The sequence below is a fragment of the Elephas maximus genome, chromosome 26, assembly GCF_024166365.1.
Source record: "Elephas maximus indicus isolate mEleMax1 chromosome 26, mEleMax1 primary haplotype, whole genome shotgun sequence".
NCBI lineage: Eukaryota > Metazoa > Chordata > Mammalia > Proboscidea > Elephantidae > Elephas > Elephas maximus.
The window spans coordinates 27695709-27708562 of NC_064844.1; the positions used below are offsets into that span (position 1 = coordinate 27695709).

General features: G+C 40.7%; 1 protein-coding gene across 2 annotated transcripts in view; it reads right to left on the minus strand.

The window, feature by feature from the left end:
* VIT (vitrin) overlaps nucleotides 1–12854 on the minus strand; it is a 127051-nt gene that overhangs the window by 87804 nt on the left and 26393 nt on the right. For both annotated transcript variants that reach the window (XM_049870456.1, XM_049870455.1), the window contains exons 2-3: nucleotides 12644–12713; nucleotides 3928–3993 (exon numbers count right to left, since the gene is read on the minus strand). In XM_049870456.1, coding sequence (XP_049726413.1) covers nucleotides 3928–3993; nucleotides 12644–12695 — 118 coding nt within the window. In that variant the 5' untranslated portion in view covers nucleotides 12696–12713. The remainder of the gene's footprint in view (nucleotides 1–3927; nucleotides 3994–12643; nucleotides 12714–12854) is intronic.

Sequence of the window (12854 nt, forward strand, 5' to 3'; positions counted from 1 at the left end):
TTGAAATTTTGAGTCCACCCACCCAGAGGTTCCTTGGAAAAGAGGCCTGGGATCTACTTTCAAAAAATCAGCCATTGAAAGCCCTATGAACTACTGTTCAACTCTGACACACATGGGATAACCATGAGTTGGAATTGACTCAACGGCTACTGCTCAATGTGTTGTATGGAGTTAATCATTGAGGTTTTCATCTGTGTAACACTATCTTACCTGACACCACTTTGGGCTAAGTTCATTCCTTCTAGGGCTCTTCTGGGGCTCCTTTACATGTAGAAAAGCTATTGAGGAGATTTTAAAGCTTAAAAGCTTTTCTTTCTCTAGCACAGACACTCTGCCAGGCGGGGATTTTTCTAGAGTCTTTGGCGGACGTAATTTATGTGGAAATGTACGATGTGTTTATTACAACTTGGACTGAAAGGCTCATGAATTGAAGTGTAGACCTTTTTTGGATATGTAGCCTTCGTGGCCACAAATAAATAAAGTTAATCTTTAAAATCCATAGGTGTCATGATTGCCGTAGGAAAAGTGTAATGCATACACCTAAACCCTTTAGTTGTTATTTGTAGCCTTAAACAATCAAGAAAAATGCAGTCGCATTTCGGTCATTTGTTAGAAACTGCTTGAGTAGTTTGTGTTGACTGAGCCTGCCATGACTGTGATTCTAGGTAAGGCTAGATCTATGGCTCTAAAACATATCAGACGAATGAGCACCTTGGAAAAGTTACCTTTAATAAAAAAGTGGTAACACGTTCATCTTGTGCAGTAAGGTAAACTTTACCTTGGACTATACAGAAGATTAATTTATGAAGATATTAACTTATTTTTATTCTCATTGTATTTTTTCCCCCTTTACTAGTCTAAAAAGGTACCTGGCTTTCATGTTCTTCTACCTCTTGAGCCTAAGGTTGCAGGAGAGAGGACAGAAGTTGCCTGAAGACAACATTCCCTCCAAGCTTTGGGAGTCAGACTTTCCAAATCCCCTTGTTTGAGGGATTAGACTATGACCACAATAAAACAAAAAACAAACCCATTGCCATTGAGTTGATTCTGACTCATGGAGATCCCATGTGTTACAGAGTAGAACTGTGCTGTCAAGGGTTTTCCTGGCTATAATATTTACAGAAGCAGATCACCAGGCCTCTTTTCTGTAGCACTGCTGGGTGGGTTTGAACCACCAACATTTTGTTAGTAGTTGAGCGCAAACCATTTGCACTACTGAGGGACCTCTAGGCTAGGTCAACCAGAGATTAACTAAGGTTATGTCTCTGGCCAACCCCTTTTTAGCTTTCAGATACCAGTTTAGGGAATGTCACTTTCTCCAGGGAGGGCTCTCAGATACACAGCTTCTTCTCCTTGCTCTTAGAGTACCTTTAGCTCCCCCTGGCCTAAAAAAAAAAAAATTAAAAATACATACTACATTATATTTGTCTGTTGATTTGTCTTTCTTCGCTTCTAGAGTGTGAGCTCTGTGAGGGAAAAGATGGAGTCTCAGTTGCTGTTGTATCCTAGTGCCTAATACAGTGCCTGATATTTGGCGAGAACCCGATGTTTTTTGTTGTTGTAGGTGCTGTTGAATTGGTTCCGACTCAAAGCGATCCTACGCACAACAGAAAGAAGCATTGCCCAGTCCTACACCATCCTCAGAATTGTTGCTATGTTTGAGTCCATTGTTGCAGCCACTGTGTCAATCCATGTTCTTGAGGGTCTACCTCTCTTTGGCTGACCCTCTACTTTACCAAGCATGATGTCCTTCTCCAGGGACTGATCCCTCCTGATAACATGTCCGAAATACATGAGATGTAGCCTCACCATCCTAGCTTTTAAGGAGCTTTCTGGCTGTACTTCTTCCAGGACAGATTTGTTCATTCTTCTGACAGTCCATGGTATATTCAACATTCCTCGCCAACACCATAATTCAAAGGCACCAATTCTTTGTTCTTCCTTATTCATGTCCAGCTTTTTCATGCATAGAGGTGATGGAAAATATCATGGATTTTGTCAGGTGCACCTCAGTCCTGAAAGTGATATTCTTACGTTTTAACACTTTAAAGAGGTCTTTTTCAGCAGAATGCAATGTGTCATTTTATTTCTTGACTGCTGTTTCCATGGGCATTGATTGTAGACCCAAGTAAAAGGAAATCCTTGACAAATTCAATATTTCCTCCATTTATCCTGATGTAGCACCCAATAAATATCACCAAATGAATGAATGATGTGCTTCCCTTGCCATCAGTAACCTACCCCAGCAGCTGACAACACTGAATAGAAAAAATGAAAATTATTTTGGCCTCAAGCTATAGACTGTGATTTGGAAATACTCCTGAGGTCAAGAATCAGATATTGCCATGGTTTGGGAATATCCAATTCCTTCATTGCATCTTTTTTTCCTTATTTAATGACTATGCCGGAGTTTTTAATTAGAGAAAAGGCTTCTTTCATCTACTGATTCAAATGTGCTGCATCACTAGGGAGATTTGGAGGATAAAGTCAGAATTTAGCATATCGGAAACTCAATCTGTTTGAGATCTCACAAAGAGGCTTGCTCTTGGGTCATTTAGCACAGGCTTTCATAGTCATTGAAAACTGTTGTCATGGTAATCATGGAGCCTTTCATGCTTTTTGTATATGAGTTAATGAAGATACCGGAAACAGCCCAAAGGAATTCATACTTGTTCGTGCATTTGTCTCCATATTAATCCAATCACTGTTTTGAACACACGTCTGCCCCAGGTCCAGTCCTCTTGGCTCTTGGTCCTGACAGGAATAAATAAACAACCGACTCTTTTTTTAGTATTTCAGGCTAGGAGGCTGTGGCTGTCTGCCCTTTTGGTTTCATTTCAACAGGAAATTCCACAAATAGGTTTTAAAGGAACAGAAGAAAAAAGGGTGGTATATGAAGCAAATTTCTTTTATTTCAAATTGTTAATGTTGCTGATTTCAAGGCACTTAAATTTAATGCCTATAAAGAAAGTTTCAGTTGTGAAGAGCATAGAATACTGACTATATCTAGAGTTTGTCTTTTCTGGCCTTTTATAAATACACCTTAACTCAAGCCTCCTTCAAGCTTAAAAATCTATGTCTCCCAATATCTGTTCTTCCCTCCTTCCTTAGTAACAGGACCCCTTATTTTTAACTAGGCACATGGCTGCTTGAAATCAATACATTTTCCCTTACTATTGGCACAAGTGGTGTTTTCAACTTTCTGAAGTATCTTTAAAGGGAGCTGGTATGTGGCCTTCTTCATCCCTTCCTGGAGTGAAGGGATATGGACATAATGGATGGAACTGGGGCAGCCATTTTAGACAATGAATTGGGAGCCATGTTGAGAATGGCAGAACGACGAGACAGGAGGAGTCTGGGTCCCAGAAGATTGTGCAGCTTCCATAAAATCCCAGACTGACAATATTTATGGAAGAGAGAAATAAACTTCTATCTATTTTAAGTGACTGGTATTTTAGATTTTCTATTATCCAATCTTAACTGGTGCACTGCCCAAAAATGAAATTTATTTTTCTACTGACTGGGTATGAAATCTGATGGGCTTTTCTGGGGAGGCTTGCTGGATCTTTGTATGAGCCAGACCAAATTTTCTGGTATGGGGAATCGAGACAGCGTTTCAATAGCGGGAAAATGCCTACTTAAGTTAGCCTCAGGCACATAGTGTCTCTGGTCTTTGTATGTGCACTTTGTGATTTTCCAGTGCCATGGGACTAAATACCTTTTACCCTAATATCGGACTCCTTCTTTCTGGATTGAGGTTGGAAATATATAAAATTCATCACTGATTAGTTTGAATGAAAGTAATTGAGATAAAGACCCAAAAAAAAAAAAAAAAAAAAAACCTTCCAAATTATCTAAAACAAGCATATTGACCTTCCACATTGGAGACACAAGCCTATGCTAAAGAGGAGTTGCAATTTTACTTACCGAACTTGGGCCTTTTAATCTTCTTTGTAATTTCTTTATTTGAATGTATTCCAGTCACCAGAAAAACTACATGAAGGAAATACAAAAAAATCTAATCAATATTATTTCACCTGAACACTTTCTTTTGACCATTGTTTTTGCTTTAATCACACATTAAACCATTCTCATTGAGATAATTTTCCCTTATATTAAGGTTGGGGAAATAAGATGTATAGTTTGTATGCATTTGTTAACCTCCGCTGAAAGCTCCTTTCCAAAATACCTCTTGGACACCTACCCTTTGCTTCGCTGTTTTTAAATTTCACCATACCAACCCTACAGGCTCTTCTTCCCAAAGGAGAGAATGAAGGCCTGGAGAAGGCTTCTAATCTGCCTGGTCCCAGGAATGAAGGATAGAGGTAGCACACAGGCCCCTCCTGTGCTCATCCCACTGTTGCATAGTGAGTTTCCAAACGACTAGCGTAGAGGATTGTGTGTGTGCATGTGTATGCGTGCATAAGTGTGTGTGTGCAAGTATGACCGAGGAAAGGCTGAATGGAGGGGAAATGTAAAAAAGCTCAGAAGAGAGGCTGTTTGGGAAGAAAAGGGAAGGAGATAGGGTAGTAGAGAAGAGGGAGAGACTCATCATGGGGTCTGAGGTGTGAGTCTGAGGGCCCTGGTGTCCTCTGTAGCAGCCCTTGGTTCTGTGCCCCATGGAGGCCGACTACAGGTGGCTGGGCTCCCTACTCAGAAATAAGAGCAGAACCTTAGATGGCATTTAGACACTACTGTCCTCAGGAAGGAAACCCTGGTGGTGTAGTGGTTAAGTGCTACTGCTGCTTATCAAAGGGTCAGCAGTTCGAATCTGCCAGGTGCTCTTTGGAAACTCTATGGGGCAGTTCTACTGTGTCCTATCGGGTTGCTATGAGTTGCGATTGACTCAATGGCACTGGGTTTGGTTTGTTTTTGGTCCTCAGGAAGCATAAAGGTTGGGGAAGGAAGGGAAATTCTTTATCCTTTCAATTCATAGTCACATGACCAGTTTACTTCCAAGCAGGTAAGATGAAACTGAGCCCTGTGTTTTTGAAAAATAGTGACTGATTTTTTATTACTAAAATAATATATTTTCCTGTTAAGCCTTGGGTTAAAAAAGAATAATGCTGACTTATTTTTCCTTATTACCAAGGTAATACATGTTCCGAGTAGGAAATGTAAAAAACTCAAAACAGTACAGAAAATATGGTGATCACAGAAGTAGAATAGTTTCCAGTCTTTTTCTATGTGTATGCATACTTACATGGGTAAATTTAAACAAACATTTGATCATACTCATACTGTTCACAATATTTTATAACTTATTCTGCTTAAGGATATAGACCAATATGTTTTCCTTGTTGTTAAATGTTCTTTCCACAATCATTTTAACTGCCTGCTGGATTTGCATAATTTAGCCAATCCTTGATGAATAGACTTCTTATTATAAATAGCACAGGTCCATTATTATTTTCTTTTTTAATTTTTATTGTGCTTTAAGTGAAAGTTTACAAATCGAGTCAGTCTCTCATACAAAAATTTATATACACCTTGCTATATTCTCCTAATTGCTCTCCCCCTAATGAGACAGTGCATTGCTTCCCTCCACTGTGTATCTTTGTGTCCATTTGGCCAGCTTCTGACCCCCTCTGCCCTCTCATCTTCCCTCCAGACAGGAGCTGCCCACATAGTCTCATGTGTCTACTTGATCCAAGAAGCTCACTCTTCACCAGTATCATTTTCTGTCTCATAGTCCAGTCTGATCCCTGTCTGATGAGCTGGCTTTGGGAATGGTTCCTGTCTTGGGCTAACAGAAGGTCTGGGGACCATGACCTCCGGGGTCCTTCTAGTCTCAGTCAGACCATTAAGTCTGGTCTTTCCACCAGAATTTGGGGTCTGCATCCCACTGCTCTCCTACTCCCTCAGGGGTTCTCTGCTGTGTTCCCTGTCAGGGCAGTCATCGGTTGTAGCTGGGCACCATCTAGTTCTTCTGGTCTCAGGCTGATGTAGTGGCTGGTTTATGTTTTATTTTTATTTTTATTTTGTTTTGTATATTATGTTTATTATTTTCTTAAATAAATTTCCAAATAAAATTTCTTGTCTGAAAGCTATGGCCACTTTAAATTTTCATACATATTGTGAAAATCTGTCATAGTAATTTTAAAACCAATTTATACTTCTACTATTATTACGCAAAGGAGTCCCTGGATGGCTCAAACTATTTGGACTTGGTTACCAATCGATTGACACAGTGGCTGCAACAATGGGTTCAAGCATAAGAGGAATTGTGAGGATGGTGCAGGACCGGGCAGTGTTTTGTTCTGTAGTACATAGGGTTGCTGTGAGTCGGAACCAACTCAACGGCATCTAACAACAACAACCAACCGAAAAGCTCATGGTTCAAACCCATCCAGTGTCTCTGCATAAGAAAGTCCCGATGATCTGTTTCTGTAAAGATTTAATTTCAGGAAAGCCCTATGGAGTTCAGTTCTACTTTGTAACACGTGGATGGAATCAACACTCTGTAACACAAGGGGTCATGATGAGTCAAAATCCACTCTGTGACAATGGGTTTGGTTTTATTTATTTTTTGGTAGTAACGTATGAAAATGCTCACTTCTCTGTATCTGTACTAATTCTTCTTGTGGACAGAAAAGCACAGTTTTTCCTTTTAAGAGGCTAGTGAATTCTCTGTTCTTCTTTCTTCCTCTCTGGGCCTTCTCCCAGCTCACCCACCCAAAGGTGGTGCCACTCTACTGGCTTCCATTTTAGCCACTTTTCTGAGAAACTCACTTTCTGGATGGTGTTGGTGCTCTGGAGATGAACATGGGGAAAAAGAACATTCAAAATAGACATTTTACCCCCTAGGTTATGTGTTTGTTTTAAGAGAAAACAGATGCTTGATTTAGGTATAAATGGACTTAGTACAAATAAAATAAAAATTTTCAACGGGTTTTGAAGGAAAAAGTGGCAATATCACAGCATTAAGACAAAGTATTATTTATCTTTTGATTATCGAGCTAATCTGTGCCAATGATGCAGCCCCTGAATTATCCTCAATTTTGACTATTAGCATTCATGGAGGTCTGGCCAGTTGACACTCATGTCCCGCAAGACCAGAAACATGAAGGAGAACTGAGTGAGAAGCAAAAGCCCAGCCAAGTAGAATGAAGGCAGGTATTTTTTAGGTTTTATTTACTTCTGGGGCTTGGGTAGGTGTGAGTGTCCTGGAGGTCTAATTTTTATAGTAGTTTCTGTGTCATCAAACTCTGTGCAAAGGCCACATATTTATTTTATGCACAAAAATAAATATCTAGAATCCTAGCATATTTTTACAAGTACTAAATAAATATATAGAAAAAAATTAAGCAAGTTAAGTAGAGAGACTAGGTAAAATAGTGACAAATTTTGATATCAATTCTTGTGGAAAACCAAACACTGCCCTCCTGCACCTATGTTTCTGTGGCAAGTGGTTTACAACTCTCAGCACTGTTAGGATGGGCTGCTCAGTGCTCACTTGCAAGTACAAAGGGCAGACAAATATGAAAACCAGTCCCTTCTGCGGGTTCCTAAGCCCAGGAGTGTCTAGAAGCCTTGAGGAAATTGAATCTAGAATCCAAAGTTCCAAGGTGATGTGATTTACTCACTCGGCAGTAATGTTTCTCAAATCTTTTCAAATACAATGCTCCAGTTTTGATTAACATGAAAAGTTTACACCCTTCTTCAGTAGAGCTTGAAATTTCAAAACACTTTAAATGTTAAAACTGCTTTCTCAAATAAAAAAATTCACCCTACTCCTCTCTCTCTATTTCTTTTCTTGGGGTTTCAATCAGTATAGTTAAGATACTGGAGGTATAACTTTTTTACGTCAATTAAAAAAAACATTGATTATACAGATAATTTATAGATAGAGAAAATGCAAATAAATAAGCTTGAAACAATGTTCAGTCTCATTAATGACAAAAATTGCAAGCTAAAGCAAAACAAGGGAATGTTTTCTCATTTCCTGTCAGGAAATACCGAAAATAAGATTATACTTAATCCCGGCAAGGATTTGGAGTTAGGTATTCCCAGACACTGATCTTGATGTCTAAGCAGGTAGAGCCATTCTGGAAAGCACTTTGTTACTACATGCTATAGATTGAACTGTGTCCCCCTAAAATGTGTGTCAACTTGCTAGGCGATTATTTCCAGTATTACGTGGTTGTCCTCCATTTTGTGATCTGATGTGATTATTCTATATGTTATAAATCCTAACCTCTATGATGAGGCAGGATTAGAGGCAGTTATGGTAATGAGGCAGGACTCAATCTACAGGATTAGGTTATATCTTGAGTCAATCTCTTTTGAGATATAGAAGAGAGAAGCAAGCAGAGAGGAGAGGGACCTCATGCCACCAAGAAAGCAGCGCAGGGAGTGCAGCGCATCCTTTGGACCTGGGGCCTCTGTGCAGAGAAGCTCCTAGACCAGGGAAAGACTGATGACTAGGATCTTCCCCCAGAATGAACAGAGAGAGAAAGTCTTCCCTGGAAGCTGGTGCCCTGAATTCAGACTTCTAGCCTCCTAGACTGTGAGAGAATAAATTTCTGTTTGTTAAAGCCATCCACTTGTGGTATTTCTGTCATAGCAGCATTAGATAACTAAGAAACTACATTTCAAGAGTCTTGAACATATATCTTTTGACCTAGAAAATACACCCTTAGTTATACCTCAAGTTACAATCGAGAAAGACCTGGCAATCTGCTTCGGTAAAGATTACAGCCAAGAAAACCCTGTGGAGCAGTTCTACTCTGTCACACATGGGGTTGCCATGAGTCAGAATCAACTCAAAGGCAAAGGGTTTAGGTTTCTTTTGGTTTATAATCAGAGAGGTAGACAAAGATTTATGTACAAAGATGCTCATCACCTCATTATTTCTAATGGCAATTTGAAAATAAAGAAATACTAGAAATGTCCAGTAATAGGAAAATCCTAAGCATTTAAGACAACTGATGCATAGAACAATGTTAAGCGACGGGGAGAGAGCTCAGCTCTAACCTAAAGAATGATTTTGATAAAGTTAGAGTATACACAGGGAGAAATAACTGGAATAAATTTGCAAAAATATGAATAATGGCAGAATTATCATCTCTTATGTTTTTCTGTATTTTCTCCATTTTATGCTTTATTTATGTATACAGTATATATTTTATATAGATTATTTTTTAATTTGTCATATTGAAATCATATAGATTTATAATAATGAAAAGTGATTTCTAAAAACAGTGGCATGGTTATCTGTGCTCACATTTCCCACTTTTCCTGTCAGTCATGATTTATATTCAGAATCCATCTACTTTCAAGAAAAGACATGAAATGCCAGAACAACTAATCAATGATTAAAGCAATAAATATTTACTGAATACTTTTAAAGAAATGCCTCATTCTATCCCATAAACTTTTTAGATCTTTTTAGAAACCCCAATATGCTGATATGAGTAGTGTCCACAATGCCCTCCAGAAACTGGATGTATAAGGTAGATCATCTTACAGCAGTTTGAACTTCCCCAGGGTTTAATTTGGGATCATGTACTCAATGAAGCATTTAGCTCCAAATAAAGTAGAGCGTCATGGCAATGATATGACAATTTATTCTCTATAATCCCATAAACCATGAAATTATGCTTCAAAACATAGCATGTTCAAGCTGGGAGGAGCTTAGGAGGGCATCCCTGAATTTTATAGAAAGGAAGACAAGGTCAAAGTTAACATCTTGGTTAAAGGTATGCAGTTATCTGGGGCAGAAGTTGGAACTAGAATCTAAGTTTGCCTCTTTATTCCGCTTGCTCCCCACAGTGCCCGCATTCATTATATGTGTTCTCCACTGACGGTAGGCAACATGAAACCATGCTATATCATAACTTCAACATGTCTAAACCTAACATGCTAGTTCTGACACAGACTAATGAAACATTTAATTGGTGTTAATTAGGAGGGATTTGGGGATCATTTGGATGGCCTGGGTACTTTAAAAATCCAGCATTTTGTCCCTAGGAACAATCATTTATGTTCAATATTTATTGAGTGGCTATGAGATATGCTGAGCCCTGGAGATACAACAGTGAGCATGGCACACTCCTGCCCTCGATGAGTTTGCAGTCTTTGGGGGGAGCCAGACCAGAGAGAAGGTGAATACAATGTGCCAAAGAAGCACACAGGAAGATAGCTGGATCTAATTGTGGCGGGGGGGGGGGGAGGGGGGCAGCTTCCTGGAGAACCAGTAGGATTTGCCAGGCCAGGGAGGTGTGGATATGTGGCATGTGGGGGATAACAGCCTTCTGGGGGAATGAACAGAGTGCTCAGAGGCCTGGAGGTGAGAAATGACACAGACTTCAGGGAAACTAGAATTTCAGTGCCAGGGTGAGGGCTGTGGTGCGAGGTGAGAATAGCAAAGGACAGGAGGAGCCATATCAGGAAGGCCTCCCAAGCAAGGTGCTTTAAAACTTGGGATCCATCTTACAGGCAACAGGAAAACCCCACGGAGCTTAAATCAGGAGAGTGGTGATGGGATGTGTGCTTCAGGGCGATTGATCGGGTGTGGTGAAGACCAGTTAGGGGGTAAAGATCTGCGGCAGGGAGGCTGTCACAGTGCCCGGGGGAGGGGTTCTGGGGTACTTAATGGAGGAAATGGCCCCTGGGATGAAGCCACGTGGGTGGATTGGAGAGATGCTGGCAGGCAGACATGTGAGGACTTAGAGAGGGAATTTCTGAATAGGGGTCTCCTTTTTTCATTTTCATTTCTTGCTTCATGAATGAACAACCCTGAAGGGGAACCAGTTTTACAGAAGGCAGGCCAAAAGGGACAGGGGAACAAGGAAGGGTAGTCGCATCATCCGTCTTGGTTCTGTGGTGCTGGAGAGCTTGGCAGAGCACGAGGTGGCTTCAGGGTTTGTTTGCTGGATTGATTCATTTTGTTTTACACCAGCTGCATCCTTCCTATTCCTACCCCTGCTGTATGATAGAAACCTACCAAACTATAGGTTAGTATGGGAGGGGAGATAGCCTCTCAAAAGGGTGAAGTGGAGAGGAAGGACTTCTTGCTTCCCAGGTGAATATTCTCCAGTGTGCTAATGCAGGCCAGGTGTACTGAAAGCTGTAGATGTGCTGTTAGGGTCCCTAAACCTTAGACCTTGCCCAGCTTTTAATACAGCAGCAATGATGGAGGAAGGGCTCCTGGCCCAGGTGTCCAGACCTGAGAGGGGCAGGAGATAGTGCCAGGGAGGAGGCCTGATTGATACTGCCCAGATCGTAGCGTGCCTCAAGACATTATTAGTGCCCGTATCTTTGGCTTCCTGGGTGGTGCAAACAGTAACAAGCTGGGCTGCTAACTGAAAGATTGGAGGTTTGAGTCTACCCAGAGGCATCTTGGAAGAAAAGCCTGGTGATCTACTTTCAAAAAATCGACTATTGAAAATCCTATGGAACACAGTTCTACACTACAACACATGAGGTTGCCATGAGTTGGAGTTGACTGGTTGCCAACTGGTTTATGTTTGGCTACAGGAGAGGGTGACTTAGACAGGAAAATTTGACTAAGCTGCTCTAGATATCTGGCAGCCACATTAGTTTTAGGGCTGGGTGGTTAATACCTCACCCACAATAATTTACAGAAAAGGAAATGGAGGCCCTGGGAGGTGGAGAGACTTGGCAGAATGAACAAATTGATGGTGGAGTCAGGACTAGAACACGAATCCCCTGCTTCCTAGTCCAGTGCTTCTTCCACCATGCCCAGAACCTTCCTTGTCTTCTCGGCCGTGTTACCTCTTTCTGCTCAGGTTCCCAATTCTGCTGTGTAGCTTTAGACTCTGTCTGCACAGATCTTAAACACTCTGACTGTCTGAAGGGCCTTTCCTCCTTCCCCTGGGAACAGTTTCACAGTGACACGCAGGGTCACCCTACCCGACAAGGCCACAGCACTGAAGGGCCAGGATTAACAGAAGATTACCGCTGGGCTTGGTCCGAAGCCCTGGTGATAATGGGTAAGTTTGAAGTGTTTCATCTCTAAAAGTGTGAGTTGCCAATGTTACAAGTAAGGCCATGTCTGTTAGTGATAGTATGTATTTTTTGAAAATTAAATAAGAAACAAAAATCTCTAAATTAGGAATCTGTAAATAGGCTCCATGTAAAATATTTCTTAGTTGCTGAATCCACGCACAGATATGTGTATATATATGTGTTTTTGGGTGGGTAATACATAATATATAGACACCCACATATATAATACAGATATTTGCTTTGTATAAAAAAAAGTGTATACTAAACCCAAAAAACTACACCCACTGCCATCCAGTCGATTCTGACTCATAGCAACCCTATAGGACAGAGCAGAACCGCCCTACAGAGTTTCCAAGGCTGTAAATCTTTACAGACTGCCACATCTTTCTCCTATGGAGTGGCTGGTGGGATTGAACTGCCAACCTTTTTGGTTACCAGCTTAGGGCTTAACCACTGTGCCACCAAGCCTCCCTTGTATACACATACACACACTCTGAATTTGATCTACATTTAACATTCTCACTTAAAGTTTTCTCTAACATGTTTATAGTAAAAAGATACACTGTATTATTTATATGTTCTGTCTTGGTTTAAAACTTTTCTTGGCAGGCATTTTGGCCCTTAGGAAAATGTTCAAAGAGTATCCAGATACACATATAAAAGTACTTACCCAGGAACATTTCAATAACAGATGCCTTCATAGTGAGAACAACAATCCCCATAAATATCCGAATGGCACCCTGGAGAGGAAGAAACAAAAACATCATCATATTTCAGCCAGAGGTTCTGAATCGAACTGGGAGTGTGTGGGGATGGGCTGCACCGGTTTGCATCGCCCTCTGGAGTCTCCGGATTCCACACTGTGGCTTTCTATAAGCAGC